Genomic DNA, 24,411 nt, shown 5'->3' on the forward strand with positions numbered 1-24,411 from the left:
CATGTTTGCCATCTTTCTCTTAATCAGGTGTGAGGATCATGCCCCCCACCAGATGTGGTTGGACTTCAGCTTCCACCAACCATAACCAACATAACCAGAGGCAAAGAAATTGCAGTCCATAAGCTCTAGAGAAGGGGCAGCATGGTCTCCAACTGTTCCTGAAACCATCTACATAATCAATACCAGTACATTACACTATGTAACAAAATTTGAAAAAAAATATTCTGGTTTGAAAGTGTTATTTCCTGTTTAATTTTGCAGTACTTACATTGAAAGTAGTTGTTATACTCTAGAAACTTCATTTTTGTGACTGCCACAAACTATGTTGAATTGGTTGAGACCCGATGACATATTGAAAAACTTCAGCAAAATGTGCTGCAGGATATCCCGCAAAAAAGTATTTGCAGTTTAGTTAACCTTTTCCATGTTTTTATGATAAACCTATTTAGGAAATGGCATTTATTATCCAGGAGCAAAAATGGTGTTACATAGTGTTATCAGAATAATAGGTAAGTTGCTTTCTTATGAGCAAGTACTATTTATTTATTTTATTTATTTGCATTACTTCTACCCTGCTCATATCAGCCCAGAGGCGACTCAGAGTGGCTTACACAATCAGCACAATTCGATGCCATAAAAAGACATACATTGATAAACAAAAGAACCATTATAGTGCAATTAGACATAAGACAGTGCATAATAACAATATTAAAAGCTAAAAACTATATCCTCTCATTCAAGTCCTTATCCGTTCCATCGTCTTGGGCCGTTCCTGGGTCATTTTCCAATTAAAGTTTGTCTATTTATTCGGAGGTTCCAAATACTTGCTCGAAGAGCCAAGTTTTTACTCTTTTCCGAAAGGTCAGGAGGGAGGGAACTGATCTAATGTCCCTAAGCAGGGAGTTCCACAGCCGAGGGGCCACCACAGAGAAGACCTTGTCTCTCGTCCCCGCCAGACGTGCTTGCGAAGTAGGCGGGATCGAGAGCAGGGCCTCCTCGGATGATCTCAAATTCCTGGAGGGTTCGTAGGAAGAGATGCGTTCAGATAGATAAGCTGGGCCGGAACCGTTTAGGGCTTTATAGGCTAAAGCCAGCACTTTGAATTGAGCCCGGTAGCTAACTGGCAGCCAGTGGAGCTGGTTCAGCAGAGGAATTGTATGCTCCCTGTATGCTATTAGTTGCAGCATACACTGTTTCCTAGATGCAATACTTGATCATAGTATAGCAACTTGCTCAAAGGGCCACATGCATTCATGCTAATTGATTAGTCTTGACTTGAACAGATGACAGCTTTTTGTAAAGATGCACTTAAGCCAAACACTTGCAGAGGCAATCCTTACAATTTCATGTCCGTAATATCTTTATTTTTTTGTACTATAATCTCGTTATTCTGTCCTGTTAAAAAACATTTAAACACTGAGAGAGTACCCCACAAATCCCACTGCTATAACCCCATGCATCACCGGTCAAAAACCTTTGCTTCTAAATATAGAAGTAGCTGTGTAGTATGTTCTTTGTGTCAACAGTGTGCTCTGTGTAAAGGCGTTTGAGATAACTATGCTCATTCTTCAGCTTTGCTGTCATTAGAAGATGCATTGTGTTAGTGTTCATTTCAATCAATTTGCATTTCTTCCAAGCAGCCGTGACTTTCAGAAGCTAGTATGCTGGATTGTGCTATATTTTTCTTTTGAAAAAAAAAAAAGCGGCTCAAATATGAGGGAACATCATTTTGTGTGACCGTTGTTTATCCCAATTGAAGCAGCACTGGATAAATTAAAAAGGTTCGAATTCTTAGCAAATTAATATGAAACTCATCAAACAGCTTATGCAAACATCTATTGTTTTCTAGTATTAGTCACTGAGTACAGCATGGTGTTTTAAAGACAATGTTTGCTTGTTCAGCAGTTAGCATAATATAATGTAAGAATGTGCAGTGGGAGGTGGTGGGCTTCTTTGGATATCATCATATTGTTGAAAGTGTTCATTCCATTATTTTGTTCCATGATAAAAAAGTGATGTGTTTGTAGAAAACAGAACAGAGCTTTTGTTTGAACCAGGAATGCTATTCTGATGACAGTAGTCTATATTTACAGGTCTCAGCTAATTTTAATTATTATGTGGTGATACTCTTCCATTGAGTCTTATTGATGACATATACAAAATATGGGGGTGGGGTGCTTCAAAGTTATTCAAATCAAAATCAGGAGTTGACACCTGCAAATCTTTGTTTCTTGTGTGAAGTACTTTTGAAAACAGTTTTAAATGTTTGACAATATTTCTTCTTTTGTTTTTCAGTCCCTCAGAGGGAGTTCGGGAAGACCTCTAGCAGGTGCTGTCAACACTGATGAGAGATCTTGTATGTCAAGGTAAGTATCATTTCAAATTCTTTCTGTTTTTGTTGATGGTGTTCTGCTGGCTCATCAAGTTTAGAACTATCAGCTCTGAGTGAAACATCTCTTGAAGACTTCAGGCCAGGTCCTTCTAACTGCAGGTGTGTGTGTGTGTGGTGTGTATTCATGCCTTCAAGTTGCCTGATGATGTATAGCAACCCCATGAATTTCTTAAGGAATATTTTGAAATAGTTTGCAATTCCTTCTTCTGAAATATAGTCTATGGCATTTTGGTTGGCAGTTTCCTAGGCAAGTACTAATCAGAGCTGACCCTGCTTGGCTTCCAAGATCAGGTGGGCTTTTATGATATTTAGGCTGATTTTATATGTGAGGTTTATGAATGCAAGATGTGTTGTATTTTAAGAGGAAAATCCTTTTTAAATTATGAAATGTTGAATAAGCTGTACAGAGACAGTATAAAATGAGTCCTTTGGTGGGGCGTTTTGGCAAAAAGTTAAAAATAAAACAATAACCCTTTTTAAAACAAGGTCCCAGTAGCTAATAAAAAACAGGATTGAGCAAATTACAGGAGTGATTTTCCTCCCTGAAACCCTTTGGGGCTACCTGGGTTTCCAAAAATGTCCCTCTCCATAATCAGATTGAAATCCTTTGCAAAAATGGGCTTTTAAGTTAAGCAGTATATGTGGCCTTGCAAGATATTTTAGAGGTAAACTGCTACTCTTGCTGGATCCAAAATAAGCAGTTGACTTTTGAGATGAATAAAAAAACTGGTCTAGAAAGTATGGAGGGATTGAAAGCTACAACCCAAAACAGCCTTCAGATTGCATGCAACGCCAGGCCTGCACTATGCCTACCACTGGAATAATTGATCAATAAAATATACAGTAGTACGTTATTGTTGTTTTTAGCCATCAAGTCAGTTTTGAATTATGGTGATCCTATGAATGAGAGCTGTTACCTACATTCTTGAATTAATTTGTCTGCTATATAGGTTTCCTTTTTTCTTCTTGCCTCTCACTTTTAATAGAAGTATCGTCTTTACATGTGAATCGTCTCATGGTATGTCCTACATACAATAGTATCAATCTTGCCATTTTGGGATTTTTAGGGGAAATTCAGGCATAATTTGGTCTGGGACCCATTATTCATCTCTTTCTCAGTCCATGGTAACTGTAGCCTTGAAGTAATAGAATCATTCAAATCAGACGGATTTTGCTGAAAAGCTGGGCTAAACATACCCATAACCAAACAGTGGAAACCACATCATCTTATAGTCCTGATACGTATAAATCAGTCTTAGTGATGGTAGTGATCCAGAAGAGAAACTACTGAGCACCAGCAGAATTGGTGGTGGTAGATGGCACTGGCAGAGGATGAGAATGGGAGTGGCACTTCATCTAGTGCAGTGGTTCCCAACCATATTTTTTTTGACGAGGGACCACTTTGGCCAGGGATCACTTGTCCAGGGACCACTCTCTAATGTTAGTAGTTTTGATTTTGAGGCAGCGGTGGTTTTGAGGCAACGGTGTAGTAATGGTGAGGCCGCAGACCATATTTTCGTTCTTGCAGACCATGGTGGTTCATGGACCACACATTAGAAACACGGATCTAGCTATTAGTTCTCTAGGTGTTAGTACTCTGCAGAAGGAGGCAGTGATAAACCATGTCTTTTACCTCATGATGAGACAGTTGGAAAGGAACCACATTATGACTTCTTTTTAAAGAGGTGTTATTAAATAAATGATTACTATGCTTTAAGGTTTTCCTGGCTGTTGCCATTGCCTTACTCAGATCTGGAGAAGTGAAATAGATATTTCATAACCATCAGTCACAACTTCTGTCTGCCTTCTGTTCAACTTTGATATAATGCAAATTATTGTTGACTCAGGCCTAAATAAAATATGAAGAAGATGGGCACATCCCAGTTGCTTTTTCATCACTTACAGTATGGTACCCACATACACACTAATGCGAAATAACAGAGGAAAAAGAAGGTGATGGCTCACGAGTCTAGTACTTACGTATTAAATGAATGCACTTTAGCAGGAGACCAAACTGCATTAATATACCTTCTTGGTAACCTGATAATGTTTCTCTGGCTCCATGCAAATTTCATTGTCATTGAACTTGCCCAGTAGCTTTCTTGTCAACTACAATAGATATTAATAAACCACGGGGCTAGAGCAAGCTAGTAAAAGTATTGATGCTTACCTATATATATATAATGTTCTAAATGACTTTAGGCCAGGGTTTTTGAATGTCCTCTTCCTATCATATCAACACACACTTATGTCATCAACTGCTTATTCAATCCTTTTTGTATGTTCCACCACCAAAAAGTAATTCTCTATATAGCTGGAGAGTGCCTTTTCTAAAAATAAATAAATAAATAAATAAATAAGGAAGTATCCACTGATAACATTTTGGCAGGTAGTGAAAAATGTCCCTTGGTTGCTAATTAGAAATCAAACATTTTAACTCTGTCTGGTTTTCAAGTTTTCTCTTAATTTTATTTTAGTCTTTTGATTCTTTGTTCCCTCTGTTAGGAATGAAATTAAGTGGTCCATCCTCCTGCTGTGAAGCTGGGTTGTTTGTCCATCAGTCCACTCTCTGAAGGATGAAATCAGAGGCAGTAATAATGTTGCAGAAGGAAAGCAGGGGGAAAGATGCTGGCAGGGCATTTGACCTGAGATGACTCATTCAGATAAAAAAGTTCCCATGACAGGGAGAAGTTCCCATGACAAGGAAAGCAAAAATATCCCAGAGCAGTACTGTACTACCTATAGGGAAATTCCTTCACAACCTCAAATATAGGCATAAGTGAAATGTCCAATATGACCCAAAGCCCAATCACAGGACATTTTTTTCTGGAAGTCTCTGGGTTTCATGTGTCAGGATGGGAGAGGTTCTGATGCTAATGAAGCATGAGGAGATGAGAACCCAATATCCGAAAACCTCTTTTGGGCTTGAGAGAACCATTGGATCTCAGCAAAGCAGACACATACTATCATTATAAAGTCTTGTGGTCACCCTAAAGTGTCTGCCTGACATTTTACAAAAGTAGTCTTTTGGATGTTAGCTGAAGAGCTTTTTGCACTTCACCTCCTCAGTTTTTTTTAAATCTTTCAATCTTCAAAATCTTCTTAATGATTTTTGAAATTGCATGTTTTGTGACTATGTTGTAATTGGTTTTAACTTTTATTTATTGTAAGCTGCCCAGAAAACCGCCTGTTATTACAGAAAATGTAGAAAGTAATTTAAAAACAAACATCTGGCCCATATTTGATCACACTCACAAGTCCATCCTTAAGGTTACAATCCAGGCTTTGGCAGCATAGACTTAAACAACCCACTTAAATTCCCATACATACATTTATTCAATATTGAGCGAGTATCACTGACCTATATCCTAAGGCTGATAGTCAACTGAGTTCTAAGAAGTGCTTGAAGTTATTCAGCTGTTACTCAATTACAGTGTACACGGGCACTCTCTTATAAGATTGAGCCTTTAATATAATGCATTATACTTTGGCCAGCTTTTCCAGCTCAGAAATTCATGGTGAACACAATTACAGAAAGTATATTAAATTCATCTATCAGTAAATAACATGCATTTCCTTAGCCAAGAATGTCATGTTGTTTAACCTTAGTAATAAACAACTTTGGAGTTCACTTGGTTCTACTAAGACTCTTGAGATGAATTGTATTTTTATGAGCTTTGCAGTCCACCTAAAAGAATCTGTTTAAAACAGGTGCGTTGTCTGGTAAAGGCATCTGCTGACCAAGCAACAAGAGGCCTAATTTAACTAATGGGAGATTTTGAGATGTATCAATAAAACATACAGTCTTGTATGCATTTAATTTGAATGGGCAAGCTTTGGGTATTCCCAGGGGCGGCTTTTCCATTAGGCGAAGTAAGCGACCGCGGAATACTTTGTTTGTCCCAGGGGCGCTCACGCGCCTCCTTAAATGCCCCTCCCTCCAATTGGGCCTCGTCCCATGAGCAGCGCCGGTGGGGGCAGCAGCGGGAGGAAGCAGAAAAGCCGCGCATGCGGCAAGGGGGAAGGGAAAGGCGCGCGCCTCTGTCCTTCCCCTCTCGCCCTGCATGTGCCTTTCCTAGCGGCAGAGGCAGGAAAGGCGTGCGAGGGAGAAGAGAAAGGTGCACGCCTTTCCCTCCCCTCATGCCCCGTGCACCTTGTAGAGTGGCGAGAGGAGTGTGGGGCAGCAGCGAGGCTTGGCCATCTCCTTCTCCTCTGGGCTCTTCTTCCTCCCCCTCTCCGTTTAGACACCTCCAAATGGAGAGGAGGAGGAGGAAGACCCTGGAGGAGAAGGGGGGCATCCTCGCTGCTGCTGCTGCTTCTGTGCCACTCTCTTCTCGCCCCCTTCGAGGCCTCGCCTCGAAGGGGGTGAGAAGAGGAGCGTCCGGCTGCAGCAGCAGCGAGGCTTGGCCATCTCCTTCTCCTCTGGGCTCTTCTTCCTCCCCCTCTCCGTTTAGACACCTCCAAATGGAGAGGAGGAGGAGGAAGACCCTGGAGGAGAAGGGGGGCATCCTCGCTGCTGCTGCTGCTTCTGTGCCACTCTCTTCTCGCCCCCTTCGAGGCCTCGCCTCGAAGGGGGTGAGAAGAGGAGCGTCCGGCTGCAGCAGCAGCGAGGCTTGGCCATCTCCTTCTCCTCTGGGCTCTTCTTCCTCCCCCTCTCCGTTTAGACACCTCCAAATGGAGAGGAGGAGGAGGAAGACCCTGGAGGAGAAGGGGGGCATCCTCGCTGCTGCTGCTGCTTCTGTGCCACTCTCTTCTCGCCCCCTTCGAGGCCTCGCCTCGAAGGGGGTGAGAAGAGGAGCGTCCGGCTGCAGCAGCAGCGAGGCTTGGCCATCTCCTTCTCCTCTGGGCTCTTCTTCCTCCCCCTCTCCGTTTAGACACCTCCAAATGGAGAGGAGGAGGAGGAAGACCCTGGAGGAGAAGAGGGGCATCCTCGCTGCTGCTGCTGCTTCTGTGCCACTCTCTTCTCGCCCCCTTCGAGGCCTCGCCTCGAAGGGGGTGAGAAGAGGAGCGTCCGGCTGCAGCAGCAGCGAGGCTTGGCCATCTCCTTCTCCTCTGGGCTCTTCTTCCTCCCCCTCTCCGTTTAGACACCTCCAAATGGAGAGGAGGAGGAGGAAGACCCTGGAGGAGAAGAGGGGCATCCTCGCTGCTGCTGCTGCTCTGTGCCACTCTCTTCTTTAAGGTAACTCTTTATTCACCTCTACCTTTTTTTTTCAGTGATTGGTTTTTTTTGGGGGGGGGGGGCGCGCCAAAATAATGTTTGCTTACCATTGAAAATTACCTAGGGCCGGCCCTGGGTATTCCTATATAGCTAAGCTTATTCCTGCTCTCTTTTAGTTCATGGATGGTTGTGCAAGTGATGTTCTATTTCAGAAGACAAGTCTGTGTCGGACAGAATGCATGCATTCAGATACTTGTATCATGGTGTAACAGAGATATGAAGGAATTTTGTTCCTTCCATTGTTCTTCTTGACATGATGGTGTAAACTGCAAATATCCTCATTTAATTATTGTTTCTATTATTTGGGGGATTAAAAGACACACACACACACACAATGTTACCAGATTTGGAATAAGCTTACATTTTCAACCAACTTCAAACTTGGTTTTCAGCTTCTAGCTTGTTCTGTACTTAGTAGTTATAATTTATTTATTTATTTATTTATTTACTTTGCTTATATACCGCTGTATCTCAAGCCGGAAGGCGACTCACAGCGGTTCACAAACAGTAAAAACAGTAGAAACAGCAGTGGTTCCATGCAACATATAACAATTGACTTAACACATTATCCATAAATTACCAATAAGCAATTACAATGCACAATTATTACGAAAAACAACCGTACCCAATCTTCTCATCATCCAAGCGTAGTCCAGGTTCGTCGTCCATTGTTCCATTCCTATATTCCATTACCAGAATGCACTAAATTACTCAAACACCTGCACAAACATCCAGGTCTTCACCTTTTTGCGGAATACCATTAGAGATGGTGCTAGTCTAATGTCCGTAGGAAGGGTGTTCCACAGCCGAGGAGCCACCACCGAGAAGACCCTATCTCTCGTCCCCGCCAGCCGAGCTTGAGAAGCAGGAGGGATCGAGAGCAGGGTCTCCCTGGAAGATCTCAAAGTCCTGGTGGGTTCATAGGCAGAGATGCGGTCAGATAGGTAGCTTGGGCCAGAACCGTTTAGGGCTTTAAAGGCCAACGTCAGCACTTTGAATTCAGCCTGGTAGCAGATCGGTAGCCAGTGGAGTTGGCGCAACAGGGGGGTTGTATGCTCCCTGCGCTCCGCTCCTGTTAAAATCATGGCTGCCGAGCGTTGGACTAGTTGGAGCTTCCGAGCTGTCTTCAAAGGCAACCCCACACAGAGAGCGTTGCAGTAGTCTAAACGGGATGTAACCAGAGCGTGGACTACCGTGGCCAAGTCAGACTTCCCAAGATACGGGCGCAGCCCCAGTTCATATGCTAAGACGGGTTGTCATAGCTAATTGAAAATTTTCTGGTTTATTTCAGTGTAGTAGACAAAGAGGGAGAAGGTTGCACAAGGCTTATTAAACTGAATATACTGGTTCAGGTCTAATCTGTATGACTTGAGCCAAACACTATGTGAATCCATGTTTCTGAGCTTACAGGACAGAACTTTGAAAAAAAGAATACGTTTTTGTACTACAGTTCTGAGAATCTCTTATTCCACCATGACCTTTGGCTGTGGGATTCTAGCAGATGCTGTATTATGTGATTGTGTTGCCTTTTTAACCATTGATCTGTGGAAACGAATTTGCTTAATAATAAGCTCCACTGGTACTTTCCTTAAAATGTTTAGCTTCTCCTAAGGATTAAATATAGAGCTTCCTGTTTCGTTCTAGCTCTTCTGGTATATCCACAGTTGAGAATTCCCCTCATCTAGTTCCAGGCTAAAACTGTAGCCTTGCAAAATGAAGGAAGTGAATGTTGCTACTCAGAGTAATCTTTAAGTAGAAGTGTAGATTCACCGAAACTTTAAGTGCTCTCTCAGTTTAACTAATTTACTGTTACACATATCACTATCTTCATGTATACAGAAACACAAGAGACATCTGGAGCAGTTGTGCAAAAAATAAATAAATGCTGCAGTGCTAACCATGAATTTCTTCATGGTTATGAATGTAAAAGCAAACACAGTGGACATGACAACTGTTTGTTCTCCTCAATTGCAAAGGCAATAGCAACTCAGACATCCACCATTAGCCGTAGATGAAAGACAAAGGTTTCTTTGGTGGCTTGCGGTAGAAATACAAAGAAGCAACAGCTTTATGGTTTTGAATCTAGCTAGTGTACTTGGTCAAATTTGGAAGGTCCAATATAACATTTATTCCAAGAGCCTTTGCTAACGGTAATATGTAGTGGGTTTTCCTATGAGTCGTTCACCAAGGCTATCTATTTTGACACTAATCATATACCGTAGTGGCCTAAAACATGTAATCAAAGTGCAAACACTGCTTTGACTCCCATTTTTTATTTTTACCGTGTGTGTGTGTGTGTGTGTGTGTCAGCCTGATATAAAATTCTGAAGAACCTGAAAGTATGCACTGAAAGTACGAAAGTTGTGAAATTACAGCTGGTTCTACTGAAGGCATTGCACACCTGCAGAGTTTGAATTTTATTTATGTTCTTTATATATCACTACGGCTGCTTTTATTTATGAAAGCATGTGTTTCTTGTATCTAGGTACAATCGTAAGGAAGTAATTCTTGGGTATGCCAAATTCTCTCTCATGCCATCTGTGACAGTTTTACTGTTTACCTTGTGACAGCAAATTTGAAAGAACTAAGTCTCATATGCTAGCAACAGCAGAGAAAGAAAATTGGATAAAGCTGTAGTAGTGAAGATGGGTGAAATGTCATGGATTAGCTGCAAGTTTACTTTGAAGTATAAAATCAAAGCTTTCTTTAACTCACACACTGCTATCATGATCTGAACGGGCTCTTCATTTATGTATATAGAGAGATGTCTCAGGGTCCCATATTCCCCAGCCAACATGTCTATGGGATAGTGGGAGGTATAATCAAGTATATTCGGAAGCATCAGGTTGACAAAGGTTTCTCTAGAATCTTGTTTCATAAATTACTGAAACAGTGTCCATAATTATCTCCAAAACAAGCTCATGTCTGTCATCTGATAAAAAGGCTCTAGTTGCATGAATCTTCTGTAGCAAACATTTTGTTGCTTCCAATCATGTTTCATTCCATCCAAACCTAGTTCTCATAGATTTGTACTTACCGCTTTTGAGTTGAGTTTGGCTTGTACTGTGCATCTGTAAAGACACTTTGCTGTTTTCCACTCCCTGCTTAGCTACTTTCCCCCTTTCCCTTTGAATTATAAGCCCTTTGACCTTTTGTTCAAATAGCTCTAGTATTTCCTGTTTAGGTTATGTTATGCAGTTATATACAGATTTATGGGAATGTAAGTCCTCTGATTTATGGGAATGTAAGTCCTCTGATTTATAAGGAGGTACAGATTCTGGGTTATGGCTTTTCCCAAAAGGACAGGGCTCAAGTAGTGTGGGATTGCTTAAAGGAGAGGCTCTGAATGAATAGAGAAGTTTACTTTCGCTTCACTGAAAATTCCTGGCAATCCTGTCTAAAGTCCCAAAGGCAGGAGCACCCTTCTCATCCACCCACCCCCAACAGGCAAGGTGGAAGTGGTTGTGTGTTCATTTTGGGTGTTGCAGGAACTAAGTAATGAACTTCATTTCACAGACAACTCTGTGCTAATATCACACAGCTAAACACGGAGAGAAAATTGTAGTTGGATGACCAAGAATCATCTGCCTTTCCTTAGCACCAGTCAGGAGTAGGGAGGTCCAAGCTAGTAAAATTCAAGAAAATGAGTAAGTGCTGTGAATGATATCAGTCAGGCCTTTGGCAGTTTTGCCTGGTTACTGTAGATAGGCCTGAGCATTCTGCATTTGCTCCTGTAATGCAGTTTGTAATTTCTACCAGATGTTTTATGGCAGAAATCTTTGTATCTGATTAAACATTTCGACATCCCTGTGATGTAATGGAATCTGAGTAATAATAATAATAATGTAATAATAATTTTATTTCTTACCCGCCTCTCCTTGTGGGTCAAGGTAGGTTACAACATCGCTAAAACACACAAACTATCTGAAAACATTCTACAAATTAAAATGTGTTTCTACAAAATACATATTAAAATACACAGAACAAAGATTAAATATGAGACGCAAGTTTAAAATTTGTGATGAAAACTTGCTGGGTAGGCCTGCCAGAAGAAATAGGTCTTTAGATGGTTTTTAAATTCCGATATCTCAATTAGTGGACAGATCAATATTATGCATATGAAAGAAGCTGATGTCTAAAGCTTCACGTGGAAATGTAAATCCAACTTTATCAGTCCAGTTTTAGCTTACTATGATGTCAGTGGTCACCTAGTGCAGTCATTCATGGTGAGGAGGTGCTGCAAAAGCCTAAATAATGTGAACCCGTAAAGAGATTATTGGGATGAATACAGAACACTCAATCTCCCCTGTTCAGGGCATTGGTTTTGGAGGCTTGGAAAAGCTGGATCTTTTTAGGATCTCTTAACAGTGATTATTGAAGAGGAGGTTGAGAGCTCTGAACCTAAGAGGAGGTTGAGGGCTCTGTACCTACTCCAGTGGTAGGGTGTTTAAGAAAGAGGGTTAAGTGATACTTTGCATGTCATCATTGAGCAAAACCAGGAGAAAGACTTAAAGCTTTAGAAAATGATATCAGGGAGGCAGGAGATGGGATTAGTTCACACACCACACTGAGCCTTTACTCACTCACTGACTTCTGCCCATCTAAACACATGTGCCACCTGCCAAGGCTGTAATCCCTGCAAGCCCAACATTTTACTGCCTCACTCCTAAAAAATCCTCAATTGAATCCAAAGGCATTCATCCTTGAATAGCATACTCTTGGTCTACCTTTCTTTAAAGCTGAAATCTCAAAACAAAACAAAACAAAAACCCCATGATTGCCTCAGGAAGATAAATAGCATAGAGTTGTTGGGGATCAATTTCCACAGTAGCACAATTCATGTACCCCTTGAGTTAGTAGCTATTTATGTTTGCAGCTGTCATATGTGATATTTCAAAATTTACATAGCAATGTCTAAATTGTAATCCTTTATTAGTGATCAATTGTGGCAATTGAGGTGAGGGATAGAAATGGCCGGGCATAAATTATAGTAAATGTCATTCATTAAAATCCTTATCTGTTAACAAAGTTGTTTAAAAAATTCTATCTCATTTTTCCTGAGAATAAGACAAGATTAAAAGATGCATGACACAATTTCTCTGTAGCCAAGAGCGGGCCTCCTAACTTCCCGGTCCCTAGTTCTGTATCCTGTGCACTACAATGTCAAACTGTACAGATGTCTATTCAGAAGATTCCTTTTGCAAGCCATTAGTTCAAGAAGAACCAATGTGGTCTTTGTTCAGAACTTCATTGCTCTTTCCATTGCTGCCAGCCAGCAGGGTAATTGCCAGAACAGTTGACTCAAATGCCTGCACAAGTAGTGGGTTGTTATCCTCTTCATGACCTACTAACTAAATGACACACATACGACAACATCAGTGAAACACTTGAGTGATTTCATTTGTGGCCATTATCATTCTGCACATATCTTTTTGTGCAATTAGAAGGAATTGCTGCCACAAATATATTACATTTGGCCTATTAGATTATGATATGTGTGTTGCCTAATCAAGTGCCAAGTATTTTTGTGGGGAAAGAATCCTTGTTCTGGAAAGGCATGAAAGTAGCAGGGTAGAAGGTCAATGCCTCTTAAAAACATCATTGCTGTTATTGTTATTTTTTTTTAAGAGATCAGGTACGGGTTGTCACAGGATTCCTTGAGATTATAGAGCAACTATTCAGGCTTGGGACTGAATTCATCATCAGTGACAAAAAAAGGTTTATTGCAGGTATTCTGACCCATATATAAATATTAGAAAGTTGCTGATTATAGTGGAGAACACTGAAACACAAATCTCTCCACTCTCTGAAAGACCTATTTTCCCATACGAGCCTGGCTGAACTTTATGATCTGCAGAGGAGAACTTTTTCTTGGCAGTATCACTATCATTATCACCATCATGCTTGGTGAGAACATGAGATAGATCCCTCTCAATGGTTGCTCCCAAGTTGAGGAACTCCCTTCCATGGGAGATCTAGCAATGGTTGGCTCTATTTCCACAGGAAGACCTTTTTATTTAGGCAGGCATTTAGTTTGTTTGTTGCGACAGATGGATCTTGGGTGCTATTTAATCCAAAACTCCCCCCCCCCCCCAATCTCAAATAATCTGGATAGCCTTGGTAGCAATCCCTCTGGGCTGAAAATGATGCTGTTTAATGACAGGCCAGTAAATGGCAAAACAGCTGCCATTCAGGACTTGATCCTAGATGAGCATTCCGACCTGGCATGTATTACAGAGACCTGGCTGGATGAGAATGGGGGAGTCAATCTCTCTCAGCTCTGCCCATCAGAATTGTCTGTGAATCAACTGATAAGGCTGGTGATCTGCTGAAACCCTAGTCGATCTCTGGAATGGGGAAATGACCAGAGCGATAGACACAATTACTCCGAAGTGGCCCTTCTCACAAAGTGGACCTAAATCAGCCCTCTGGTTCACTAAGAAACTGGCAGCAATTAAACAAGTGAGACGGGGACTAGAGTGACAGTGGCAGAAAACTCAGAATGATTCAGACCAAAAAGAAGCCAAGATGTATCTGAAGATCTATGGTGGGACAATTAAAGCACCAAAAAGATCATTTTATACAAATACTATTGCTGCAGCACAAAAACCGTCCAGCTGTTTCGGGTGTATTTGTTTGTTTGTTTATTTATTTATTTACAACATTTATAGGCCGCACTTCTCACCCTGAAGGGGACTCAGAGCGGCTTACAAGGTATATATATATACATACATACAATATATTATAGCATCGTACAATATCAATATTATATATTACTATTTTGTACTATGCCATTATATTGTAATATTATTAGTAATATTATGTGTAATATAAAAGATATAATAATATTAGTATTATTAGTATTATTAGTATTATTAGTTATTAGTATTATATTATATTATATTATATTATATTATATTATATTATATTATTAGCATAGCACAGGAGACAAGGTGACCCCCCCCCCTTCTCTCTGGCCCAGATCAATACTCTAGGTTAGAGGTCTAATCCAACCTGGCCAAAAAGGGAATGTTGGCCATACAACAGCACACTGTGGGGAACTTACCCACCATTTTGCAGATAAGATCACTTGGATTTGTTCTGGCTTGGACACCACAGTTGATACAACTTTGGTGGATGTAACCTTGGCACCTACTCGTCCAGTGTTGATGGGTACCTTTCAATTTGTGCAGCCTGAGGATGTGTACAGGATTTTTGGAGGGGTGAGAGCCACCACATATTTTCTAGATCCTTGCTCTTCCTGTTTCATAAAACAGGTCAGAAGGGGACTGGTGGAGTGGGTCAGGGAAGTGATTAACTCTTCCCTGCATCAGGGCAGGCTGTAGTGAGACCACTTCTTTAAAAACCTTCCCTACACCCCTCTATACTGGACACCTACAGACCAGTCTCCAACTTCCCATTGTCGGGCAAGGTTCAGGCCTGATTATGGGACAGAGACAGCTTTGGTCACCTTGGAGGATAATCTATGCAGAGAACTGGCCAAGGGGAGTGTTCTCTGTTGGTTCTCCTGGGCCTTTCAGTCACTTTCTGAGTCACAGTGGTGTAGTAGTTTGGGTGTAATTTATGATTCTGGAGACCAGGTTTGACTCCCTGCTCAGTGCCTGCTGGATGACCCTAGGCAAGTCTCACTCTCTTGGTCTCATAGGAAGGAAAAAGCAAACTTCCTCTGAATCAATATTGCCATAAAAACCGAGTTCCCCTAGTGTCACCATAAGTCAGAAATGACTTGAAGGCAGGCAACAACATATTGTGTTTATATTTTTTCACACTTTAGATGTTTGGTTTTTAAAATCTGTTTTGAACTTTGTGTTTTAAATAAAACTGTAGTTTAGCTCCTTTTGAAATTTTGTATGCATCCTTTTAAAATCTGGCTTTGTATTAAATGGTTGTGAGCTGTCTTGAATTCTATTCTGGAAGCAAGGCAGGGCGTTAAATAAATAAAAATGTTCACAAACCCCTTCATGTATTTTATACTGCCTGGGGGTGTATATGTTTCCGCATGTGGTATGTTATCTAATTTAGACTCATTTATCTTCCTTCAGTGTGAAGGTCTTTATCTTCTAGGGTACCCTTTCCTATATTAGATTGCCCCCGTTCTTGGCTTTTCTTTTTTGTGAATAAACATGCACCCCAAATTTATAACTTTAATTGAGACACTACTGTGACTAAACATGGTTACAGAGATGTCTTCAAGCCTTTGTATTCTATACAGAAAAGTCTGGAATGATGCTGGGTGTGTGAAGATTTCAGGGGTGACTCTTCCATGACTCCTTGTGTCCCCAGTGCCCAATTAGTAAGCAACTGTGTACATATTGCTTTGGGTAACAACTGATATGGCTGCGGGTCTACATTGGAGAGGTCCAGTAGTTACTCTTTTCTTGCTTGTTGTAGAAGGAATGTGCATTCTACATTGGACATGGTACTTCAGCCACTGATGCCCTATTTATTACTCATACACAAAATCAAAGTTTCAATTCCTGGCATCAAGTAGTACTAGAAAAACCTCTGCCTGAAACCCTCCCTTTTGCTAGTAATATCTTTCTCACTTTTTTCACAGAGATGTTTTATCCAAGCAATGAAAGAGATCTCTTTGACATAGCACATGCTTTTTTTTAACCTTTGTATCTTTTATTGAGCATGCTTTTTAAAATTACTAATCACTGCAAGGTAATCAGATCCCCAATTTTCAAATATGAAACTTTCAAACTTTGGCAAGGCCCATTTTTGTCTGTGTTGTGGACTACACTCACACATTTACAGCCTAAATAGAGGTCCTTAAACTTTTAAAGCCTGAGAGCTGGTTTATGGTCCCTCAGACTGTTGGGAGGGGAACACACACAAGGGGAAGGACTATAGATTGAAAGAAAATGAACTGATTCCTATGCATACTGCACATGTCTTATATGTAGTGCAAAAAAGATGAAAGAAAAACACATTCTTTAAAATGAAGAACAATTTTTACGAACATAAACTTACCAGTTTTTCAGTGGGAAGCGTGGATCTGCTTTTGGTTGCTGAGATAGTCAAGTTAATTAGAATTGTTGTTGTTGTGTGCCTTAGAGTGACCCTAAGTCTAAAGTTTAGGGCTGGGGGCTGGGTAAATGACCATAGAGGGCCACATCCGGCCAGCGAACCTTAGTTTGGGGACCCCTGGCCTAAATGCAATTAAAATTAGTACTAGAGCTGATTAGCAATCTACCTTCATTTTAATTCCAGTTCTTTTATCTGATTTGTGACCATGTTGGAGACATTACTATTCCACTTGGGATTTGAAAGCATTTCTCATCTGTTGGTTAAAAATATATAGAGTGAGGACATGGGCTCAGTTTGGATTTGGAGCTACAAAAAGAGGCTCAAAGTGCATGCTACTTTCATGCTTTTCCTACTGTAGTCTTTGAGTCCTGAAGCAGACGGGCCAAAGTTCATATTCAGTGTAGGACAATTTTCTATTTTCCTGTGTGTTGTTGATAAGCAACACTATTCACACGGATAGTAATAGCAGCCATTTCACATAAGTTGATAACCAGTTCTCATTGAAGCATATAATATCATAATAGTCAGCAGTGATCTTCTGTACACAAGTATATGTACTGCATCTATATCCCCCTCCCTGCATATACCTTCCTCTTGGGCACATTAACAAAGTTAAAGGTCATAGTTGGGAAGCGCATGAATCTTGAGGCAGCTGCTGAAATTGAGATTTCTTCAAAAGAACCAATGTGCTTTTGCTTTTTCTGAATCCTTACTTGGGAGCATGCTATCTTGGGGAGGGCTGTAAAGATGATTAGCAAGTGATGTAATGCCTTGGCCAAGCTGCGTTGTTGGGGCAGCGAATACTGGTTTATAATGTAAACACTGTTAAAATGTTTATCCTTGGTTTTGTCATTTTCCTTATTTGTCGAGTAATCTTGAAGAGAATGAAAGGTTTTTCTGGTGCAGCTTAGTGACTAGAGAGATTTCCATAAAAAGGCACAGCCGTTGCTTTGAGGAGCACAAAGGTTTCTGAGTTGGCAATGGCAAGTGAGGTCTGACCTTTTACAGCAAGAAAATATTGACCTAAATCATTCTCTGTTGGGGATGGGAAAGTAATCTTGGTCTTCTCACCACTATAATTTTCTTGCTTAATTGCACATACTTCTGTGCAATTGACTGTGAAAAAAATGAATTGCATAAGCAGCTATTAATATGTCTGAGGGAAGGATTTTTAAGGAGAGCCTTCTTGGCTAGAGTTCATTTCTAGCTGCCTTGTAGGTCAGTGCTCCAAGGCTTCACCCATGTGAATAGTATTTTCGTATCATTGAACATCAAATAATAAAAGAACATGATATTTGCATTTTAGGTGCTTAATGATATCCTGGAATATCAGAGCTCTTAAAATAATTAAAGTGCATCCTGATTTAGAAGAAGCCCTTAGACTAAGGGCTATTAAAGGAACGGGGGGAAAACGTACAGTTGATTTTTTTTTTAAAAAAACCCTTAATGTTTTAAGTAAATTTACTATTTTGTATTGGGCCATGTATCCCTCCTTATGAACCATCTAGGACTTTAAGTTCGTCGCAGATGCGCCTGGTGGGGATGAGAGACGCCTGGTGGGGATGAGAGAGGGCCTTCTCAGTGGTGGCCCCTCAGCTGTGCAACACCCTCCCTAGGGATATCTGATCAGCCCCCTCCCTTTTAACATTTTATAAAAACATCAAAACTTGGCTTTTTGAGCAAGCGTTCCCAAATGCAGTGTAACAGGCAAATATAGGACAACGGAATGACTGGACGATGTGAATGGATAGTGTTTTTAACAAGGAGATGCTGATGGTATCTTGTTATGGTTTTATGTTATATGCTAATGTTTTAATTGTATTTTATGGTATTGGGGCATTGAATTGTTGCTGACTGTAAACCTCCTTGAGTCGCCTTCAGCCTGAGAAAGGCGGTATACAAATATGGTAAATAAATAATAATTCATAGCAATCTGGGCTTTAGGTTGGACAAGCCTAGTCTACATCATGTGCTTGTGCAGCTATCAATATGATACATTGGACAGGGCAATCTTTTGCCTGTTTGTACAGAAGTAAGACTGTCCAAACTCAATGGGTTTTTTACCCAGATGAGCATTTTCAATCCTTCAGTCAAATCCATATTTTCCCCAATTTTGGTTTAACCCAATAATTGTTTTTCAATGACATGAAAAGAGTGGATTAACAGCATACTTTGGGGTTATTTCATGGAACATAGAGCATTGTAGGGATGCACAGAGGAGAGGTGAGTAAATACTGTGGGGTGCAGGGAAAGAGAATAACATTTTGCAGATATGGGTCAATATGAGGGGAGGAGATAAACAAGGTTACAAATGTCTTTTGGTGGTGATGGGAGATATGCAGGAATGTTGTGCAAATTAAAAAAGAACATGGGTAAAAAGGTCAGAGAAATGGATCTGGAAGAGATACACAGGGAGGACAGGGGAGTAATCTTGACACTAATGGAAAGGAAGAAAAAAGTGTTTGTGTGTTGTATGTTAATGAGTGTAATGGATGAACATGATTTGTGTAGATTGGTTGCTCTCTTGGTTTAGCGTGAGAGAGACAGACTGGGTGGTGTTATGTGTTGACTATCCATTAGTAGACCTAACTCAGAATTTTTCCTTTCCTTTGTGTAGAAATGTTTTGTTAAATCACCTTTAGCTCACTTTTGAGGATGGCGAAACTGTTCTAATGGTGAATAATAACAATAATAATAAAAATGTTGAAACACAGAAAACCCAATATTTCATCACTCATGCAAAATGAGAATAAGCAGAGAATAAGTAGACAATTAAATGAGATGATGCGTTTGGGAAGGAAATTGTATCTTCTAAAAAGAAATCTGGATTTTAATTCCCCCTTCTATGCCTTTATTTTTTTCTATTTAGTTCTTACAAAGAAGCTGCATGTTCATATCTTGGCTGAATGGGTTGAACCCTGAGTTGTTTATCTGTCTGGTATTAGTGTATTATCTATATTTACCTATGTGAAAAGTAATAAAATGGTTGGAACAAAGATTTATATCATACCAAGTAATCACATGCAGCTATTTTAAAAGCTTGTATAGCTGTTCAAAATGCGTAAGCAGGGAATTTATGTAATGAATTACTCTTCAATAGATACTTTTCTGGTAGAGATTTCCTTTGTCTGCTTGTGTTTTAGTTTTGGGGTTTTTTGAATAATATTTATGTTGTTGCTGCATGTAAATAATATTTCTTCTAAAGAGAATATATCAAGTAAAATAACATTGTTAAGTGAAGTTTTTGTTTATTGTCTACAGTGTATGTTCCGATTAATTCAGTATTGCATGAGGCTATGTTTTAATAAGTCTGGAATTGCTAATGTTTCATTCCATTCTAGAGAGAAAAAAAAAGTCAGCTTGATGTATCTGACTCCCTGTTAGAAGTCCCCAAAACAGCTTTTGCATATGACCCGCTTGCTTGTGCACTCAAAGTTTCTAATGGACAGCCTGTAATGGTTAACCATGAACTGTTACTGTGCAAAGTTCCCCTTCCCACAAATTATTTATCAGTTGTAACTCAGGAAATTGTTTGAAATGGTTGGGATTTTTTTCGTGTCAGGAGCTTGAGAAACTGCAAGTTGCTTCTGGTGTGAAAGAATTGGCTGTCTGCAAAGGCATTGCCCAGAGAATGCCCGGTTGTTTTACCATCCTGTAGGAGGCTTCTTTCATGTCCCCGTATGAGAAGTTGGAGCTGACAGATGGGAGCCCACCCTACTCCCTGGTTTCGAATCACTGACTTTTCAGTCAGCAGTCCTGCTGGCACTAGGGTTTAACCCATTGCACCAACAGGGACTCCTGGAATGGTTGGTGAAGTAGACATCTTCTCCTTCTCTCTCTGTTTTGCTGTTGTTATATACTCAGTAAAGGATTCTGGAGACTGGGTTGTTGTAGGTTTTTCGAGCTTTATGGCCATGTTCTAGAAGCATTCTCTCCTGACGTTTCGCCTGCATCTGGGACAAGCATCCTTAGAGCTTCTAGAACATGGCCATACAACCCAAAAAACCTACAACAACCCAGTGATTCCGGCCATGAAAGTCTTCGACAATGCATTGATTCTGGAGACCTTCTACCTTGGCTTTTGTAGATAGGCACATACAGGCAGAGAAGGATCAGTTAGAGCACAATTCCACTCTTTCCCTGCTAAAGTTTTTTTGCATTGTAAAGCTGTATACTGCAGACTTGCTGCTGCAAGATCTCTGAAATTCTGTTTCCCCATCCTCCCAATTTTGGTATTGCCCAAAGGAAGCGTCCATCTATACAGAGGAGAAGGAGGAGAACGTGAAAGCTGGGCAGATATAAGAAGACTTTGTAAAAAGTAGCTTCTTTGTCAGTCTTTGTTACCTAAGGTATATCTGCAATGGATAAGTAGAATAGGCAAATCAGATCCGCACGGCAGGGGGGTTGGACTCTGGTCCATGTGGTCTCTTCCAGTTCTATTATTCTGTCATTCTCATACACCTTTACATGTGAATCCAAAGATACTGTCAATATCCAGAGGCTCCTTATATCCTTAGTAAGTATTTTATATATTATTTAATACGGAGAAAGTGTAATTCACACTATTTTCTTCTCTTTTTCAGATTGTCAGTATTTGTATAGACCACATCATGCGTGAGTACAAGCTAGTGGTCCTTGGATCAGGCGGCGTGGGGAAGTCTGCCTTGGTGAGCATAATAATAATGATGATGCTTTACAAACCTTTTAGAGTCTTGTCAGTAAAGCAGCTTTGGAAGTACCAACTGGCTGTTATTGCTATAATAATTAATAGGTGAAAGATAGCTGCAATCACTCAGGAAAATGTTTTAGTATAGCTTGGAGATTATGTAGGAGCAGGGAGCTGAATTAAATGTTGCGGGATTAAGAGTTTAGGGAGGAAATTGCCTTCAAATTCTGCAGTCAGTTTGACATCTCTAAATGACAGTTTTCCTCCTGCGTGTTTGTTTGTTTGTTTCTGGAAAAACATGCACTTTTTACCATACATTAGTGCAGAAAGGGAAAATATTATTGGCTTCCATAACATACTAGCATTACTAGAGATGGTGCTTTAATGATAAAGATAATCAGGGTATCAGAAGGAAGGATTGAGATCTGTGGTGGCATCTTCCTTGGCAGTTGGTTCGTGTTTATTTTAGCTTCTTTTGATTTCATGATACGTTGCATAACCAAATGATAACTAACTGCCCGTCTGTAAGATTCTGCAGTGGTTGTGCTGAGTTTCTGTTGGAAACCTTTTTATTTGCTTGCAGTTGTAATTGTAGTCATAAAACTTGTGAGATACTCTTGCTAGTGCTTTTGCTACTGAAAGTGGTTGTCCATGGCACGGTGCCAGTTTGTGAGCCATCAGCTGCTGGTCCACGGAAAGTTTCCAGGAAACTATGCTAACATGGTAATAATATGGTACAAATATGGTACAAGTCCCTGACACATTGTGGGGGGGAAATGCCATTCCATCACATCAAATATCTCAGGAACTACTGGTCTGACTGAGCTGTTGGAGCTGAATTGTTAGACATTTAAAAATAAGACATTTTAGATGCTGGAAAACATATGTGGCTATTTTAAATTGTAAACCTTGAATTGCTGTTCCTCCCTCTTACTGTTTTCCTGTTTTAACTAACAGACATCTAGTCTTCAATAAAATGAGATCTGTGGTGTTGGTCTTTGAAGGAAATGGATTCTAGGACTGACAGTTTGCCTTTCAATGTGGTGCTGAAATAGACATATAGACTAAAAACTACAAGGCCAGGGTGTGCCCATTTTTCATGCTTGCCCACATAATGCTAAACAATAATAAAACCAGAGCAGCAGTGAGGGAGATATCTTATGCCCAAAAGTGTACACACTTCTTCCACGAAAGTGTTTGTGTTGGGTTAATGTAGCTTTTAAACTCAAAGCCAGTTTGATCATTTAGCAATGTTAGATTTGGACTTCCTGGGTGGCCTCAAACAAGAACTCTTTTCACCTTTATAGGAGTGATAGTGACCTTTCACAGTAATAAGATAAAGAATGGAAGGGTTTGTAAATCCGTACAATACTTTGCTCAGCCTCACATAAAGCACTACTGACACAAAAATGTAGCTCATGACAGTCTCCCTGTGGCTCTTTGAGATTGTGCCTCACTGCCTCTTTCCTTATGAAGTAAGTTAATGGAAGGGGTTTTTAAAAAAGCCTTTGTAGCATATTTCTGTTCTTATTGAAAGTTTTATATAAACTTAGGAAGGAGAAATAAGTAAACCTGGTTTTGTTTCTATGAAAAGACCAAAGATGGAAGTTGACCTTTCAGATTCCTATACCCTATATAGCAAATATAATGGACCAAAAGTGCTTTTGAGACCAACAACAATAATCTGAGACTCTGGTCCTGTTCATGCTGTTTCCAAAATAAAATAAGAGTACAATGTAATGTGAGATAGATAGATAGATAGATAGATAGATAGATAGATAGATAGATAGATAGATAAAGATTTTTTCTGGACCTATTTCCTCAGTTGTCAAAAAATAACCAAGTACATGAGGGGTGATTAATATTTTGTATATTATTATTATTTCAAGCATTTATACCCAATCCTTCTCGGCCTCCAAGGAGGGACTCAGAACGGCTTCCTAACAGGCAACAATTCAGTGCCAAAGATGACATAAAACACATAATAAATACATCCATATACATTATATATATATATATATAGATAGATAGATAGATAGATAGATAGATAATTAGTTCTCCAGATTAAAATTGCCACATTAAAATCATTTAATAGCATTTCTATTATGCTTTAATGTTTTTCTTCATTGTATGTAACCCTGAGTAACCTGGTAATGAGGTGACTTTAAAATAGTATTAATAAAATAATAATAAATAATATACTTTATTTATATTCTGCTCCATCTCCCTGAGGTGACTCAGAGCAGATTACAGAATACATATATGGCAATGCCATTCAGTGCCGTTATAGCAAAGACAGACAGTACACAGACAGAGGCAAGACTTCCCTGTTTTTCATATCTGGCATCTGGAGGCTGTGCTCAACTCGGCCATGGGGAGGTTCTCTTGTTCCATTTTTTTCCACACCAAGGAGCCTGCTGTCCATGGTCACCTTCCTGAGCGAATTGCTGGCATGTCTTCAGGGGCGCCTTTTACCTCCCAACCAAAGTGGTACCTATTTATCTACTCTCATTGCTATTTTTGAACTGCTGGGTAAGCAGAAGGGCTGATGGCAGGAGCTCATCCCAACCTGCAGCTTCAACTAATTCTAAATAGTGGTGCTGTAGGTTATTTTTCAGAGGAAGGAACAAACAGGCCACTTCTGTATATTCTTTGTCTAAGAAAACCCTAATAAATTAAAGGGGTCACTGTGAGTCAACAGGCAACTTGGAGGTACAATACAAACAGAGAGAAACATGTCTGCATTGATTAAAAAAAACATGCACAGGCTACCTAAAGACCAGTGGAAAATTGTGGCTGGGAGCCAATGGCAGAGCAAGTAGCTGTGGGCAACCTATGCCCCTTCAGATGTTGAACTGTCGGTGCTTGTCCTAAGGGAGCATAGGCAACAGTGGGGGGTCCAGTTTTAGCAATGTATATTATTATTATAATAATATTTATTTATAGCCTGCTTCATCTCCCCCGAAGGGGACTCAAGGTGTAGATGACTGCAATTTGCCTGCTCTTTATGTAAGTGAATGCGCCTGTGATGACATGACTAGAGATATGACAGCTTTTATCAAATTTTATCAAGACCTTACC

The 24,411-nt window shown here is 40.2% G+C and overlaps 1 protein-coding gene across 4 annotated transcripts in view; it reads left to right on the forward strand.

Moving 5' to 3' along the window:
• The window catches only part of RAP1A (RAP1A, member of RAS oncogene family), a 119,705-nt gene that overhangs the window by 66,928 nt on the left and 28,366 nt on the right, over positions 1 to 24,411 (forward strand). For 3 of the 4 annotated variants that reach the window (XM_060772791.2, XM_067468080.1, XM_060772792.2), the window contains exons 2-3: positions 2,296 to 2,366; positions 21,248 to 21,331. In XM_060772791.2, the coding sequence (XP_060628774.1) occupies positions 21,275 to 21,331 (57 nt within the window). In that variant the 5' untranslated portion in view covers positions 2,296 to 2,366; positions 21,248 to 21,274. The remainder of the gene's footprint in view (positions 1 to 2,295; positions 2,367 to 21,247; positions 21,332 to 24,411) is intronic. The other variant, XM_067468081.1, reaches the window with a different exon arrangement.

This window comes from Anolis sagrei, chromosome 4, assembly GCF_037176765.1.
Source record: "Anolis sagrei isolate rAnoSag1 chromosome 4, rAnoSag1.mat, whole genome shotgun sequence".
NCBI classification, from domain to species: domain Eukaryota; kingdom Metazoa; phylum Chordata; class Lepidosauria; order Squamata; family Dactyloidae; genus Anolis; species Anolis sagrei.